We start from the raw sequence: 18,557 nt of genomic DNA on the forward strand, positions 1-18,557 counted from the left end.
TAGTCTGCTTCTATTTGTTTAAAGCCCCAACATATTCCAAATAAAAGCAATGCAAAAATACCCTAATTCCAAGGTATAAGTCAGAAGTCTGCCTGTTTCTTCCCCATTATCTTTTACTTCTTATTCCTCATTGTCTTTTTTTCCACTCAGCCTAGTAGGCAGAGAAAGTACTTTGGGGCCAATCTCACAGATCTATCGCAAGAGGAGGGTGCTAAGTTTGCTGGTAGCTGGGAGGAACAAGGGAATTTCATTCTCAGAGGTATTTCATTCAATGACAAGAGCTAGTGCTGGAAAGATAAGGTCTGTGGATCAGGGCTTTGAGCTGCACAGATAGACCCCTCAGAAAAACCTCCCCGTGGATATGGGGTCCCAAGTAATATGCTAGGAAGCTCTTGGTGTTGAGTGAGAACTGGGCATTAATCAGGCAATGTTTATTTGTTTATTTTGCAGATGAGATGTAAACATACTAGAAAAACAGGGGGACTTGACTGAAGCATAATGGAACAACAAGAGAGAGCATGAGATAAAGGAGTTTGGTCTGCTTTTTTTTTTTTTTTTTTTTTTTTCTTTTGGGTGTTCCTTTGGGGACCCAGGAGTTGGACTTGATGATCCTTGTGGGTCCCTTCCTACTCAGATATTCTATGATTCTGTGATTCCTGTGAGCAGGAGCTTTAGCAATTTGTATAGCAAAAAGAAAAAGTGTATGCAGCTAAAAGAAAAAAACTTCACCTCCTGCTGTAAAAGGCCAACGTACAGGCTACCACAACAATGTGCTTTGGTAGGAAAACGTCTAATCTTTCTCCCACAGAATCTTAGGGCAAATCTTCAGTAAACTTTGTTTACTGAGAATTAAGACACACCAGTGCTGTTGAGGGGATATTCAGCAGTTGTGGCATTATTGTCAAAACTTAGTTTTTGTCTGTTTGTTTGTTTTGTTTTGTTTTCACAGTTATAGTAGGTGAAAAGAAATAAAGAGAGAGAGGATAGGGGTAAGACCATGTCACCACAACTGAGATATTCATGAATATAGTCTCTTGTATATTTATTGTAATCATAAAAGGAAAGAAACCTTCCAACAAAAAACTAAATAAACAAAATCCACTTGGTATACAGAAGTCACATACAAACAAAATATCCAATGGAATACACACAGTCTCTACGTTCACATAGATTTTAAACTCTGCACATGGATAAAACTTGTACTTCACGTTCAGACAAGAGCTCCCATGGATGGATGCAGAAGATTCACAACATTTGTCACCCAGCAGCATTTTAAACTAACATATTTTTTAGAACCACAGTCACTATATTGCAGGACTAGCAGGAGGAGGAGGGACAGATTGAGTCTCACCCCCTCACAAATGTATCCTAAGCAAGTACTTCAACTTTTCTTCAAGAACAATTCAGCAAGTAAGTTAGCTTGAAGGAGCCAGAACAGCTACATATTTTCAAGGTAAGCATTTGTCTTTGTGTATATATTTATATGAGGAATAATAAAAATACTAGGTAAAAATTTCTGCCAGCCCTTGAACAGTCAGGTCACTTAGCAATAAAAAATTTAGGTAAATCCTCAGTCCTGTAGCAGCCTGTATATTCACTTAAGTGGTACTTCCTATTATGACTGTTACTTGTCTCCTGCTCAGCTACAAAGATGTCCAGGATTTCCTTCTTTTACTAAGCAACCCCAGATTTCTCTCAAAATATGTTTTCATTTTACCCTGGTCTGTGTAATTTTGCAGGTGATCTCTTGGCAGATGGTATACAAAGAGGAAGAATTTTAAGGGTTCTTCGGTTCTTTGCAGGTACTGTCCTGTGCTACTTAATGTAATCTGTTTACTTTGCTTGCTTAGAGAAACTATGTGAAGACATAGGAAAGGAAAGCCATGCTACTGGTTTCCAGCAGGCCTTAGAGTTTGATTCTTTTCTTGATCAGGCTAATTTTAAAAAATATAAAAATCAACCTTGTACATTGTCACAGAAATGCATCAGGTCAAACTAAAAATCTACTTATGTACCTTTCAATGTGGTAGTAATAAAAATTTTTTAGGAAAATTGTTCAGCAAAGCCAGTTACTATCCTTGGCCCAGACTGAATGGCACAGCTTTACTTAGCAAATTTCCAGGGCTTATTACACGCTCTCTTTGAAACCAGTAATGTAGCAAGAATTAACAGAATAAACTTCTCCTCTGCAGATTCCATAGTCACTGCTGGGAACCACTCACAAATAGGTGATTTGGGGTTTAAAGTCTCAAATGTATTTTCTGAATAGTGATGGCCTTGCTTGTGTGCTTACAGAATTATTAGAAATATGCAAGGATAAGAGGAAAGGAATTAGAAACGATTGGATGTCTCCTTCTCAATTCATGGCTAGATTTTGAGTTGCACTTGTAGCCATGTAGACTGAGGGCCATGTAGCTGTTGAGTGAAGTGTCTGGGTGAATATATTTAAGGATATAATTCCATCTTTAAGATCTAGAAAAGTTAAGAAACTTAATTGTTATAAGTGACTAAGGTCATTGTGCACTGTGCTAGACCTCTCTGCCTGTGACCTTCAAGCTGTTCCCAAATATGTTAACTCAGGGCACCAACTGAAGTTTGCCAAGTCATCTGCAAGAGTATTGGATACTCCTATTTAATATTTCAGGTAAGTATTATGAATTAACTGTATCAGATTAAAGAGAATACACCAACATAGTACTATGTAATACAGGTAAACAGATAATGTAACTGATAATGCTTTGTAACGCTGAGCTCTAGGAGGTTCTTTTAATGCTTCTAGAGAACATGCTTTAAAAATATATGCAGATAGTTTAGAAATGGTTACAAGCATCTTCTGACTGAAAGCGTTGTCCCACTAGTGTCGATGTAATGTGATCATTTTCAAAAAGGCTGCTCACGATTCTAAAAGTAAAATTGACATGCACTTGCAGTGAACAGACAGACATCTTTTACCATCATCTCGTATATGAAAAATAGTTTAAATGACTTAAGAATAGAGTAATTTTACACTACACTGGTAAAGCATTTGCTATATAAATGTTACTACAAGACACATAGCGCTACTGGAAATCTTAAGCCACACAGGCATCATCAACAGCTTATCACACATACATGACACTTCTCCCTTTCACACAAGTTTATATACACTGAGTAAGTCATTAAATATTGCACTTATTGGCCCATGATTCCTCAGTTTTGAGGTATTCAAAAAATAGAAAACATATCTATTTTTATAACATATTTTCATGCAACATTTAAGACATTTCAGTTTCACAAATACTAGTATATAGGTTAAACATCCTGACAGTCCAACTGAGCCACAACACATCTGACATTACTGACAAAATATTAAACAGCAGTTACACCACAAACAGTTCATTTAAGACTAATTGCAGGTACATGTCAGAATTACTCAAGGAAATCTATCGCCAGAAGTGGTAAGCAATCCCTAGCTTTCATTTCTGCATGGTATGCATGATCCTGAAGTTACTGGACTTCCACTTTCCCCCAGCCAAATCAAATTCCAGGTAATTCACTCTATAAATGATAAGCCACCTACACCTGCTGCAACCACGGTAAATAATCCTATGGTCTGCAGACATAACCCATCTGATTCTGGTGTTAATGAGAAGTTCCAGATAAATTCTACTGTGGCATTTAGGGAATTCTGCACTGCACTTGAATAAGTAGCAGTAGGAACTGAGTAAGCTTCAAAGACATACCACTTCAATATGCATATTACTCGTGTGTAGTTACAGTTTGTGATTCAATGAACATCCCCATATAAACAAAGTAAAATAAAGGAAGGGGAATAAAAAAAAAAAAAAAAGAATGAAAGGAAAAAAGCTTACATTGCAAAGATAAACTGCATTTACCCCTTCTTAATAAAGAAAACTGGTGAAAATCATTCAAATAATTGAACTGAGTTGCCTCTTTAAATGACACTCAACAAATGGTGAGTCTTGGGGAATCTGGAGTCAGTCTGTACTGAAGAGACTATGTGTATGGATTAAATGGTGTAAATCAACAAAACTTTATTCCGTGTTGGCATAAGTGAAGACACGTTGCTTCACACCCCCTGAGGGTTCATCTGTGAGGATTTACATACTCATGGTCTTAAACTGCTAAATCTGTCATTCTAAAGAGGAACTAGGTTCAAAAGCTGTGTGTCTAAGAAACAGGCCAAGGAGGAAACTGTCCTAACAGTCAATCAGCAGAACAGTAATTTAGTTGATGCCCTTAAATATGCAGGTAAGAAAGCTTGCCCTTCCTGAGCTTATATACAAAAGTATAGTTTAGGGGAGGGATTGTTTTGTGGGGGGTTCTTCTGGAATGCAAATGCAGCATCTCTCATCTGCTGTTGCAGAAACAAAGGCATCATCATCAGGTGCAGAATTTGTACCACCATTTTTTTTTCCTCTAGAACTGACAATTAAACTGAAAGCATTCTCAAAGTTAGGATCAAACTCCAGCAGATTTTGTGTACCGTGAAATAGCACTTCTTTCCTAAAATGAAGAAGTTGCAGGTGGTACAGCTGAATATACAGACCTGAGCAAACTGGGAAGAAAACTTAATCTTTCAGACTGATGCTCTGGAAAGGCCACAGAGATGTAGTTGCTCAGGTAGTTTCTCTAGGCATCACATTAAGTATAAGCACAGAGGAACAAACAGTTCCAGGTAACAGTCACATACACAGCTGTTCTGACAGAAAGAGTATTTTTGGACAGAAAATCAGGCTACTTCATAAGTATTCCAAACACCAAACAAACAGGTCAAAATAAAGAAAAAACAGCAGCAAGAACAAAAAATATAGAGTAGTAAGTTAGTTGCGCTGTAAGGACCAAAATGCTTGTGAACATGAACTCTTATCAGAATCAAAAGCATGCATCTGAAGGTTGAACCCAACAAGGCTTGCTAGCTGTCTGGCTGGTCGGTGCCACGAGGCACTGCAGGAGCTGGTCACATCCTGTGCTCCCGTGTGCTATCCCAAGGAATTTTCTGAGAACAAGTTTGATCATGCAGCAAGCAAGACACTATCAGAGCACGTTAAGGCTGGTGTATTATCCATGCACAGGATTACCCCACTGCTAAAAGCGTTAGTCTAGATTGTAATTTGGAAAGTGGATTGTGCAGTGATAGTTCAGCTGGCACTATGGAGCTCAAGACCCTCTGTCAAGAGGCATCTAGACTCTCAAAAATGCAATACGCCCTGTGTGTCAACTGCTGTATCTCATCAATTGACCTACATTTTGGCTGAAAAGGTCATCTGTGGATGGACCAGTAAAGCTCCATGACAATCAGTCCTATTTCTGTGCCGAGAGTGACAACAAATTAGTGCAAATTGTACAAGTATTTTTTCACCAAAAATTGTGATGAGGCTGAAAATAGTTTTGCATATCTTGTCCCAGGTTTTCAATTTAATGATCCAGAGCTCTTGTTACAAATAAAGTAAATTTTTTTTTTTTTTTTTAGCCTGATTCTTTTTCTTGACAGAACTGTACCACAACAGTGTTTAGATTAGGGATCTAACCAAACCCTGCTTCTGTCTCCTCCCATGACTAGTGCACAATCAGCGACTACTGGAATCTATGAAGAATGATCCACTTGTTGTTTAAATTTTGATCCTTGGTTAGGTTGTGATGGGATTTCCAAAGGGCTCAGTATTAATGTACCTCTGCTCACATTTAAGAAATTTGCAGTTCTATCACAGAAGTCGATTGGAGCTGAATTATAATGACACAGGATTCAGTTGCACATCCTACACTACGAAACAGGCCAAGCCATAATTGTCAGCAGAATGAAAATCCCACTTCTGCTTGTTCCCCTAGAACTGAAACTAAAATTTTAGAATGCCTGGGGAATGGATAGTAAGTTACTTCCAAAAGCCTTTCTGTCTGTGTTCCTCTGCAATAGCCAGGTCCCAGCTGAGGAAGGTGAAGTACTGAGATTATCATGCTTCTCAATAGCCAATTCATTCTACTGGATGGAAAATCAAAACCTATTTTTCCAACCATAGGTAACCCTGATTGTTCACTACAGTTATACTCAAACATCTAGGCATTTCCAATTTCAGAGGAAGGGCTGGTACGCTAAAGCAGGTTGGATGGGACATCAGCAGGTCATCCAGCACAACCTCCTCCTCAAACCAGTGCCAACAGAGAGGTCATAGCAGGTTGCTCAGAATTTTATCCAGTTTGGTCTTGAAAACCTCCAAGGATCTGATGTGAACACATTAAAAAATAATTTTAATTAATCTGACTAATTCTGAATTCTATTATAAAGTCTGAGTGTCAGTGCAAAGATCCTAGGAGTTCTTATCTAGTGGCTGGGTCTCACATTTCTATGACAAAATCTGAGTGTTAATACAAAGATCCTAGGAGTTCTTGTCTAGTGACTGCACTCCTACTTCAGGTGAGCCTTTTCCTCACAACACATGGCTGGCAGTCTGATGAGCAGCTCTGGCAGCTTCCTTCCCCATCCTTCCCATCCCATGCAGAAGATCAGACATGTTGAAAGCCTGGCATTTTATTTGTCTCAGAAAAGGGAAGGAGAAAATCTTACTCTCTGATTTTGTTGTTACTCTTCTGACCAGTTCCTTGATGCAAAATGAAAAGCAATTAATTCATCCCATACAAGTAAAGAATAATTTATCTATCGCTCAACTTCTTTAAAAAGATATATGCTGATAATGTACTACCACCACTGACTAAAAACTACATTGTCACAAAGAGGCAGTGAGAGTCTGGAATTCATTGCAATGGAGTACAATCAAGGTGTGGCTGTAGCAAGGTGTCTTGTGAGCTTTTTACCTTGTTACAGTGTGCACAGGACATAGCCGTTTTGAAGCCAGCACCCCAGAGCAAAGCTGAATATTTGCACTTGTAGCAGTGTTGCATTATCCAGGACATGCCCAAGCTTTTATAAGATGTAGTGATGTCCTCCTTTCTCCTTACCTTGCTTTGCCTACACCTTTTCTAAAGGGCTGAGGGCTGCAGATAAGTGTTATCTCAAGGCTTCCCTGCTCGCTTTTCTGCAGCAAGCACAAAGCATAGGGCAGAGAACTAGCTGCACTCTCACACAAATCTCCCTTGGTTTCTTACCACTTCTCTTTTCAAAGCAGCTGGTACCTAGTGGGTGAAGAGGTATCATTGAAAGTCTCTCAACACAGTTACCAGTGTGCTGTCTTAGACAGGAGAGAGAAAAGCATTATCCCCATAGAGAGGCAGGGTTATGGTTGGGGTAGCATCTGCCTCTTCTAGCTGACTGCTCACTGATCCAAAGAGGAAAGCAGTTTTTACTTTTTCTTTTTAAAATCAAGCATGTGAAGGCTCAGCCTCTTTGTCTACTAGAAAAATAGGTGTTTAAGGAAGCTAGTTAACAGGACAGACATGGTTTAAACCCTATACTGAAGAAAGAACATCCTTTAATTTGAATTAGGCAGCCAGTGTAGCCCCCTGGTGGCATATCCATTTTGCATGTGCCTATATGCCTTGTTTGAAAGTCAGTTTCACTATGTTAAAGTTTATGTAGTGTATTTAACCAGTAAAAATAAATAAATAAATAAATAAAAGTGGCCATTTTCCTATCCTTCAGGAGCTTCTATAAATTACCTTTGAAAAATGAATGTGTATAGAAGGATTTCTTTGCAGTTTCAAGCAGTTTTCAGTACGTACCATTTGTTGCTTTCCATTTTTTGTCTTCCTATGTTATCCTGTTGCAGACAGCCTGAGAAATGTCAGCCCTGTCCTAAAGCCTGTCTAATAGGAACAATAAAACAGTTAATGCTTTCTCAATTATCCAATTTAGTTTAAAAATGTCACTGTGACCCAAATAAAGCAGCTGTACAAAGCACTATAGGGTATAGATGTAAGAAACTCCAACCAATTACTAGAGTACTTTTTTAAATTGTCAAATATGACTATTTTTAACACTTTATAAAAATAGAATTTGTGTGCTTTGTCCTGCCTTTTGTTGATTGTGTATTTCACAGCCTTTTCCTGATTTTATAGATATATTCAGACTAACTTCAGAAATAATATCTATTACTCCTAGAACTTTTGAAAATTTTGGAAATTTCTGATTGCCTTGTCAAAAAAAGATACCCTCATCAAAGTAAAAATGAGTTCAAACTCCAACTCACTGACATCAGCAGCACTTCTACAATAGGTCTGAGCAAAATAAAGGTATTTGCAGCTGGTATGGTGGTGGCTGCCTGAGTGACTGAATGGGAGATGAAATTCCTGAAAGCTTAAGTGTGTCGGTTTGACAGCAGTATGACAAGACAGTTTTTGACTATGAACAACTAAGCAAAATGGATTTGGCTGTTTCAGGGGTAATATCAGTACTGGGTGTTTAATATCTTAATTCAGGTGGAAATGAAAAGAGCTGGTCAACCCTCCTCCACTGGGACAGATACTACCAGGGTCTCTGTATGGTGGAAGGAGAAGTAAAGTTCCAGAAAGGTGTTAGATAGATATGCAGGTCCCACAGGAATGTAAACGTATTAACTAGCCAGACAGGATCAAGTACCTGATATCTCTGAAGACCTGCACTGAACACCCACATCCAATTGGAATCTCAAAGGGATGTCTGGTGGCTTAGGGTCCAGGAAGGTTGGAGCTTTGTTCCTTCTAACTTCTGCAATTTACAAGCAGCCATGATGTGTAACTTACTGAGCCCAGACGTGTCAAGGCAGTATGCTCCAGTAAGTGTACCTTATACAGATGATCCAGACAGAATGAGTGACTGGCTCTTTAAAGTGATATTTCTAAATTGATTTTCAGTCAGGAGGAAATATAAATGGCATCGGGAAGCTTATTCTAAAATATCTTACCTACTACCCTAAGGATTCAACTCTAAAATTTGAAACTGATGAAGCAAGTCAATTCTAGGTAAATATGGTCTGAGGGCATGGCACCAGCTGAAGTAAGTGTAATGTAAAACAGTAAAAAGAAAAGAGAAAATAATAGCCATCTTGCATGCAAAAGCCAGATGCTAAAAACTGATCATCCTTTCAAACTAATAACATTTCTATACACATACTCAACCAGTTGCTGATGTAGAATAAAAGACTTTTCTCCCAAATAAATTAATAAGATAGTATAAATAAAGGCATATAGACCATTCATAAATACTCTATTGGCAACAGAATGCACTGGAGCTGCCTTTGTTGATAGCTGCATTAACAGCCACAGTTGGGTTGCTGTGGCGGAGGGGTGTCCTTTAGTCGTGTGTTCTGCTTGCCAGCAGCAATGGTGGGATCTGTCTCCAGGCTTTCTGACATTTTGTCACAGATGATATCCACGAGTCGCTCAAACGTCTGCTTGACATTAATGTTGTCCTTGGCACTTGCTTCAAAAAATTCAAAACCTAAGAAAATAAACAACATTTGTAAGTTTGATGTATATTGCGTTATCTCCAATAAGCACACAAACTTCTCTCGGGCAAAGAAGAGTGATGAGACACACGGAAAGTAAACATATGAGAGCACACACATAAAACAGTGATTTTACAAGAGCAGTTAAAATTGTACCACAATCAGAGTAACTACATTAGTGTTATTTGCTTTATACAAAGTCAGATAAAATCAAGACTGGCCCAAATACATTCCTTTAAACATATTCTACTTTAAAACAATTTAATCTAAAAACTGACACCAATCTGAGAATAGTATTAATTTAGAAATGTTCTCTATATGTAGCCTTTGTGAAGGAATAATCTACTATTCCATCTCTAGCTATTAAGTTCCTCTGAGCATTATTCACCTGGAAAAAGCCATTTCCATTGTGTCATTAACCTGGTGCAAAAACAGATGACTCTATTGGGAAACAAAAAGGTAAAAAGGCAGATAAGGCAAGCAAAGCTTTGTTTGGTACCTACTTGAAATAAAGGTAAATCTGTGGAGCAAAACATGAGCCCCCAGCCACCAAACTAAACTAATAAACTAATTTTTTGTTGTTGTTCTTTTTTGTCCTTAATTCATTTATACAGAAAGACTTTTATCTATCCATTCCCAATGATTACCCCAAAGGTAACAGTCAGAGCTAACATGAACATAGAAGCCTGTAAGGATCAGAGCTAGCTTTCCTAAGCTCTGTCCTCTGCCCTGATTTGTCCCAAGTGTTATCTCCCACATCTGCTTTCTTCCAGGTTTGCAACGTGCTGGTTAGCCTACAATCCTTCTACCAGAGGTTTCTGCCAGTTCTGGGTCTTCTCTATTCTGTATTTCTTTGCAATTTCGTTTCCATTTTTAGTTGTTTGTTTGTTTGCTTGCTTGTTTGTTTATTTACTAAGCCTCCCCCCCACACCCCACCCCAACCACCACACACGCATACCATGCTCCATCTCGTCTCATAGTTACCACATTGACCACATGAGGACTCCTTGTTAATATAGAAGTTTCTCCTATTTCTGTCTTTCCACTGCCTCAGATTTCAATATCAAGAGAGTTTACAAAATATCTAATCCACTAAAAATCTATCAGTGAAAATTTTTACTGTAAGAAAAGCTTTACATTTTCTGAACTATTTTGATTCATTCTGATTAACGCTGAAAAGCAATGTGCAGCTACCACCACGTTTAGTAAGAAAATGTCATTAACTTCAAACTCTTGGCAGAAAGGCAGAAAACAGCTTTTCCTTTTTTCTTTCTTTCTTTCTCTCTCTCTTTTTTTTTTTTTTTTTAATGTCATGTGTGGGCTAATCTTCTATTTCCAAAGCTACTTGAAATTTAAATTCAGCTACTCAGATAATATTAGTTCCATATATTCGATAAACAGGATATAATGCACATATGCACAGTCCTATAACCAGGTAAGTGGTTGAGTACTAGCTTAGATCTACAGAAGACAATTATATTTAACTTGGCAAGATAACTCAGCATGAGCCAATAACAAATGCAAATTCTGTGTTCTGAATATTCTTCATATTTTTAGTTTATATAAGGTGCCTTTTTCTGAAATGTCACAAAGTGCTAAATTATTTAGATGCATAGGAGATAAACACAGGCCAAAGTTAGTACTTGTAGGTAGTTTCAATAATAAACCCCTGGAGGTACAAACATTGTAACAGGGATTTAGTCAGACAACTTCTAATAATATCAGCAAGAAGTGCTAGGACAATATTCCAGGCATGAGGATACATTAGCTTGAAAACTTTTCCTTTCTACATTTACCTGAAAAGCAGGAAAACTGTGGGTAAAAGACGACATACAGAAATCATACACTGGGAGTTGGTTTGAATCTATGTCTCAAACCATTCGTTTGTTATAGCTTAGCTGGGCTGACACAACACCTTTCCTCTAAAAGGGAAGGAAAATGTGGAAAGCCAATGTAACCTCACTTGGTGGTGGCTTCAGTGCTTCTGCAGCGCTCCGTTCAGGAGAAAACTTTTCAGATCTGTTGGGGACTGCAAGGGGGAAAAAGGGTCCTCCACATTCTCAGTGCTCTGTGTTGAAACTCAGCTGTGATTCTGTAACACAGCAATACAGTCAGATCTTCCCAGAGCTCTTAACATCTGCTCCATGGGAAGCAGAAGAAAAGCAGCTGTTCCAAAGAAGTTAGATTTGATTTCAAGTGTATGTCTGCACTGCAATCCAAGAGGATGACTGAAGGCCATTATCTCACTCAGACTCTATGAGGAACCTGAGCAGTGGCAGTCAGACTGCTCTGACTAGAAGCAGGTGCTTGCTGTGCTTGTGCAAGCTGAATCCAGAACACTTGGATTGGTCATAACTTCAATAAAATGGCATAAAATCAGGAGCCACTCCCTGGGATGCTGAGAACATCACACTGTATTTACGGTACAAACAAGGCACAGCTGTGACAGAATATAATTATTGCTCTTTAGATAACAGCTCTCTAGCCTGATCATCGTTCAGCTCTGTCACCTCCTATGATCCCATGTGTAATATGGCAGCACTTGTGCCCATTGCATGCTTCTGCTCTTTTTCTTCTCAAATAAGTAAACAGAGTTGAAAGCTGAGCATGAAGTGAAAAAGGGGGTTTAGTGCCCAAACTAACCCCCAACAAGATTGTTGCTTTAGTAAATATTCCATTCCTTGCCAGCTACAATATCTTTCATGCAGAAAATAAATAAATAAATAAATATCTTATTGTACGGGTAACAGTGATATAAGAAAGGGATAAGAAAAGACATGAGAGGCATAAGAAAAGGATAGCATAAGCACTATACCCTCACTGTTTGAGGCTGTGTAGACAGAAAGAGGAGAAGGAGGAAGATACAAGCAGGACAAGAGGGCAGAAGGGTTGAGGCACAATGGGGTTATATTTGAGAGTTGCAACACTAAAGCCTTAGAGAAGATGACAAGAAGAATAAATTAAGACATTTCTAAGGGGAGCAGGTTTTAACAGGAACACAGAATACCTAGCACAAGAGATGATCATGAAATGGCAGGTAAGACAGGTAGACAAGATCTGGACAGAGGAAGCAGAAAAGCAAAAGAAAAGTGTCACAGAAAAGAGAGGACTCCTACGTCAGGAAATACTATAACACAGACAGAATCAAGAGAACAGATCCACTACCACAGTAAGGACTTTCTACATAAAAACACTATGAAAAACAAACAGGCCCCCCTCTTTGCAAGTAGAATGGGGCTTATAGAGTGTTCAAGAACAAAAAATATTTATTCAAATAAAAATAGATATCACGGCTGTAATGAAGTCTATGGTATTTTGGTTATGATTTTGATATAAATAGGAAATTATTGTTACAGTAGTGCTATAGCTGGTTATCAGGCTTTGCCTGTGTACACATTGTATCTGCTTAGTCCTCAGTTTCCTGGGTGATCAAGGACCTCCCCAGTTAGACCCAGCAAAGATGAGATGATACACTGATTTGGAACAATGCAGTGACCCATGACAAGGTGACCGAACTCCCAGCTTCTTCCACAACAAAATATTTGCCTTGTTCTTTACAGACACTGTACGGGTGGGAATTTTAGTCACTCCTGGAGATTCCCCTGAACAGTCCTGGCTGTGCACAGGGCAGTTGATAGGCACTATGCTTACATGTTTTGTTAAATACCCTGCGTTGAGAACATGGCTGTTCCAGTAGGTTCCCCATAGGCAGCTTCTACTGTAGAATGGATTCAGCTGCACATGGGTAAGATAATTATAGATGGTCTGTAGAAACTGTTCCTGCAGATGCAGAAAGGATCACACAGAACAGCCTTTTGTAGCCAGTCAAGAAATGGTTTGTGCGCATTTTAAAATAATCACTTCCAACTGATCATGGCATGTACTGGAGAGGTGCCATAGGATGAGCTGGATTACAAGAATTCAGCAGAACAGTTCTGAGAATCTCATCTAACGCAGCTGAAGACACCACTGCAGGGCTCAGTACTGGGGCCAGTTTTGTTTAACATTTTCATCAACCATCTTGATGAGGGGATCAGGTGCACCCTCACTGAGTTTGCCCATGACACCAGCTTGGGCGGGATTGTTGATCTGCTTGAGGCTAGGAAGGCCCTGCAGAGGGATCTCGATAGGCTAGATCGATGGGCCATGTCCAGCTGTATGGCGTTCAACAGGGCTAAATGCTGGGTACAACACTTGGGGCATAACGACCCCTTGCAGCCGTACAGGCTTGGGGAACAAGCCTGGAAAAGGCTTGGAAAGTTGCCTGGCAGAAAAGGACCTGGGGGTGCTGGTCAACAGCCCGATGGACATGAGACAGCTGTGTGGCTGGCTGGCCAAGAGAGCCAACAGCCTCCTGGCCTGCACCAGAAGCAGTCTGGCCAGCAGGAGGAGGAAAGTGATCGTCCCCTTGTCCGCAGCACTGGTGACACAGACCGCACCTTGCGTTCTCTGTTCACTTTGGCGCCCCTCGCTACAAGAAGGACATTGAGTTGCTGGAATGCATTGAGAGAAGAGCAGCAAAGCTCCTGAAGGGCCTAGAGAACAAGACCTATGAGGAGAGGCTGACGGAACAGGGGTTGTCTCGTCTGCTGAAAAGGAGGCTGAAGGGACACCTCATCACTCTCTACAACTACCTGAAAGGGAATGGTAGCAAGGTGGGTGTCAGGCTCTTCTCTCAGGTGACAAGTGATAGGATGTGAGGTGACAGCCTCAAGGTTCTCCAGGGGAGGTTTACATTGGATATCAGGAAGAATTTCTTCACAGATGGGCTGCTTAGGCATTGCAATGGGCTGCCCAGGGAAGTGGTGGAGTCAGCATCCCTGGAGGTATTTGAGACATGTGGCTGCGGCCCTTAGGGACATGGTTTTGTGGTGGACTTGCAGTGTTAAGTGGATAGTTGGACTTGGTGATCTTGAAAGTCTTTTCCAACCTAAATGATTCTATGATTCTATGACCCTTGCAACAGAGGATCTCATCCATCCTGCACAAAGATTCGATTTCCCATGTATTACCTTCAGCAAAGATTTCATTTATTTATTTTTAACAGAAGCCCTGTGTCTGAATGTCTGTAGAACAGTTTCAAAGAGATAGGGGGCATTTTCACCTAGCAGAGTATGTCTAGAAAAAATATTTCAGAACAAAGTGGAAAGGTGTACAACCTCCTGAATTCTGATTGCTTTTCATTTTGTTACAGAATAATTTGCAGATGTTTTTCCCAGTGACCTTTCCTCTCCTCCTGACTCATTTTTCAAATATTTCACTAATAGTGCTTAGAGACCGTGAGCTTCTAAAATGCCTGTGTTTGATGGCTTCAGATCCATGCCTTTTAATACTGTCTTCAGTGTGTTTTTTTTTTTATTTGTATTTTTTGTGTTTGTTTGTTTTTCCTGCTGCTTGTTATTAACTGAGAATAAAGACTTTTTGTGTGAGTATGAGGCTGAAGTGAGGCAACTCCCTGGTGATGCTGAGGGCAGCAGAGCTCAAAGAACAGCATGTTCCCACCACCCATGATGATCTGTACTGCAGAAGTGGAAGAGACTGAGCAGAGCAGATAACTACAAAGATATGACAAAACCCAAAAGGCAAATGGGTTGGAAAGGCAGAATGGAGCAGAAAATGAGAAGATCCAAAATATCAAAGTGCTGTCTGACCATAAGAACATTGTGTGTGGAAGATGCAGCAAGAAGCATCATCTAAAACCCTTTGCTGTTGTTTCACTCACTTTTCCCTTTGCTGTCTGTACACTGTTCTGTCTCATTTCCTTATCTGCCCCCTGGTATTGACTCAGAGAAAGCTGTCAAGCTCTCAGCAGCCCCTGCAGCACGCTACAGCAGCAGGGATCAGCCAGGACACTGTCATGCTGTTGTTGCTCACCTGGTGAGCTACAGAGCACACAGAGTAGTTAAGTTAGCCATTGGTAAGCATATGAACAGCCTGAAATCCTGATTTTTTTTCCTTCTCTGCCTTCATCAAAGCTCATTAAAACTTGTTTATGCCTGCTTTCAAAAAAAAAAAAAAAAGAAAAAAAAACAGAAAGGAGAGCTGTGTGCAAAGAGAAGAACATTCTGCACTTTCCTGAGAAAAAGTGACATCAAGAGGACATGCTAGCTAACCAATTTTAAGCACAGTTCCACTGCCAATAGAGGCAAGAGCTATGTTAGTGTTTCACCAGTTGATCAGAAAGACCTTCTGGTTTCAGAGTGTTTGTCCATAACCAAGACAATTTTATTTCTCCCCCCTGACGTTATGCTGTGTTTAACAGATGTCCTCAAGGCTGCATTCCTTTGATAGCTATCCTTTCGTGTAGGCAAGCTTGAGCTGTGCTCCTTAGTGCTGCTCTTTCCAGTGGCGTGTCCAACCCGATATTTTCAGGAGTAATACAGTATTGAGATGGCTGAGCAAGAAGTGACTGCAGGAAGCTGCTCACTTTGTAACTTAGCAGCGTATGACTGGCAAAGTCCAGGAAGCCATCGGAATGAATCATTTAACAGTCATACTGCATAAAGGAGACGAGCTAATGGTGCCTTATTTTCCTGGGTTTGCATTCTGTGGTTGGCTCTGAGAGGGCACTGACAGGCAGTTATCTTCACGCCTGCTGTGAATAGTACCTAATATAGGTTTGCATTCACATTGCAGGCTGTCAATCGAGACAACTGCAAGACCTTTCTTCTCTGCTCAGCTGTCCACTTCCTCAGAGCTCCTGATATCCTAGAGACCTCCACCCCTCTCTCAAACAGCAAGACAGACACAAGTGGCATCACTGCAAAGGTCACCTCTCCCAGGGAATGGGGCTGAAAGTAGCTGGTGACCGTTGATGTTCTTCAAAGCATCTTCTGCAACTGCAGCTATGCTAGAAGATCTGCATACTGTGTGCTCTGCTTTGCAGGTCAGCTGGATGGGACCTGTGCTCTCCAAACAAGCTCAAGGGCTAAAATATTTTAAGAAAAGTATTAAAACAACATTAAACCCCTAAAGAGGACTTTGCTATTACTATCTCAGCAAAGAGCAGTGACTTTGATTGTGACTTCCAGATACCTTTTGAAAGAGTGCATTTGGGAGATAAATTACATTTGTGGCAAAGAATTTTTGTTTGCTTGTTCACATGAGACTTTTGGTGAGCAAACGCAATCCCTTGCTCCTCTTTGTCATTAAGTAATGCATCTTGGAGTCTATCAAAGCAACAGCAGGCTGGCATTTCCCCCGGTAGAACAAACATCCTGGGGACAGGTGCTTCTGAGACTTCAATTGCTCTGCCAATACCCCGTGTGTGCTTTAACTAAAAGAAGCCTCGTGTTTTCCAATGCTGTCTGTATCCTTCCTCTGGCACTAACATTTGCCTTTTAAACGGAGCTAAAAAACAGTGAAGGGTGGAAATAGGAAAGAGGCATATTCCTGCATAAACCAATTATTTTCATTTTTAATGGAAAGTTAGCCTTCTGCACCACGGCCTCCAGCCAGACACACAGGCAAAACAGAACTTGCTGTTCTAGTAAGCCATGTGCTGAGGTGCCAAGTCCCACTTGATTCCTGATTTAGATGTCAAAATTGGAGCCCTAAAAACGCCTCTTTAGTTATTGCCTAAACTCATAGATGTTTAATATTCCCAGAACTCATGGCGCTTATACCCCAAGTTCCTACAGGCAAGTAGGTTCACCCCAGTCCTGATGCAAGACCTGGTGTCTTGTGCTGAAGCCATGACAGGATTCAGAAACCGATCGTGTCCCTGCCCATCTCAGCAGCAGACCTGGGCACCCTGAGTTCAGCATGAGGCTGGCTTCTGCCTGCCTTTGCAGAAGGGAATGCAAGACCTCGCTTAGGACCTGTTTGATTTTGGTTTTGGACATTGTTTGGTGGCCTCTGGGAGAGACAGTGTGCCAGGACACATTTACAAAGCAGGTGAGTCTACCCTAAGGCATGGTCAGAAGTGCTGCGTGCTCCCCAGCCCTGGGTGATCCTGGGTGGCAGGATGCAAGAAACGTGGAGGCACAGAAACTCTGGGGGAAGGTGCACTGCCCTGAAAACGGGTTGACAGAACATACAGCCAGAAGCACATTTTAGCAGGACATCGTTTCTGTGGTACAGCAGCTCAATTTCCCAGACTCTTAACCAACCTTAGCCAAAAAGGTGGGATAGGACAAGCAGGACCTTACAGCAGAGGTGGCCAGACACTGGGGACAGATCGTGCTGTATCCCCCTCATACTTGCTGCAGCATGAGCACAGGTGGCGTGGCTTGGACCTGTGGGCAGGACTGTACTGCTGCAGCAATCTTAGGGGCTGTGGCCTTGACAATGCATTTTACCTTCTAATGACAGAACTTGCAATTAAAAACTAATGAGTGCTTAAATAATTTGCAGGATACACACAAAACAACAACAAACAAAAAAAGAAAAAGAAAAAGAACTGTACAGACGCAAATAAACAATCAAAGGCAATACATACAAAATTATCTACCCAATTTGCAGGCACAGCAAAATGGAATAAGTAAATGAGGAAAGCATATGTAAAACTACATATGCAACCTTCCATTTTTGTGTGCAGTTACTCAGTGTCTATTCAAAGCTCTGCACACACCTCTGCCTGCTAAGCTTTTGCCAGAAAGTAGATCACAATATATCATACAGACTACAAATAAAAAGAACCAAGACATTCATGCCATCTGTGAGTCATTCTTTTCATTTCTGTTCTGAAAAGTGACACCAAACTTTTACGAAGCTTTGAACTCAGCTGAGGTGCGTGAGATCAATGTATCAAAAAAGCCATGTGAGAAACACAGCTGGTAAATGTGCAAGCATTTTTTATTTTTTGCACAAAATTTCAAGCTTGTTCTACTGAAATGCTTAATGCATGTAAGTGTTGACTATGTTGGGGTTTTACTCAATAGCAAATCCACATAGTACTTGGAGTGAACATTCATGAAATAAGAAAATGGCATAAACATTATGTTCCTCACCCCCTTCTTTTTGAAGTGATTAGTCAATAAAATTGTCTCAATGTGATTATTGTGAACACTAGATTAATTGTTTTTCTGTACTGGCTGATTTGTCACGTTTCTATATTTTCTCGGTATGATAACTCTGTGAGGTAGACGTGCATGACTCAGACGAATTTATTTGATCCTGTCTGTCTTCATCTCATTCTAATATTACTTTTTAAATGATGCTAATATGAACTGATTTCTC

General features: G+C 40.3%; 1 protein-coding gene across 1 annotated transcript in view; it reads right to left on the reverse strand.

The window, feature by feature from the left end:
• Positions 1-1,015: 1,015 nt before the first annotated feature.
• RAB3C (RAB3C, member RAS oncogene family) overlaps positions 1,016-18,557 on the reverse strand; it is a 144,000-nt gene continuing 126,458 nt past the window's right edge. Inside the window, exon 5 of the mRNA XM_083816184.1 lies at positions 1,016-9,370. Coding sequence (XP_083672310.1) covers positions 9,183-9,370 — 188 coding nt within the window. The 3' untranslated portion in view covers positions 1,016-9,182. The remainder of the gene's footprint in view (positions 9,371-18,557) is intronic.

Source organism: Anser anser (assembly GCF_964211835.1).
Source record: "Anser anser genome assembly, chromosome: Z".
In the NCBI taxonomy this organism is placed as follows: domain Eukaryota; kingdom Metazoa; phylum Chordata; class Aves; order Anseriformes; family Anatidae; genus Anser; species Anser anser.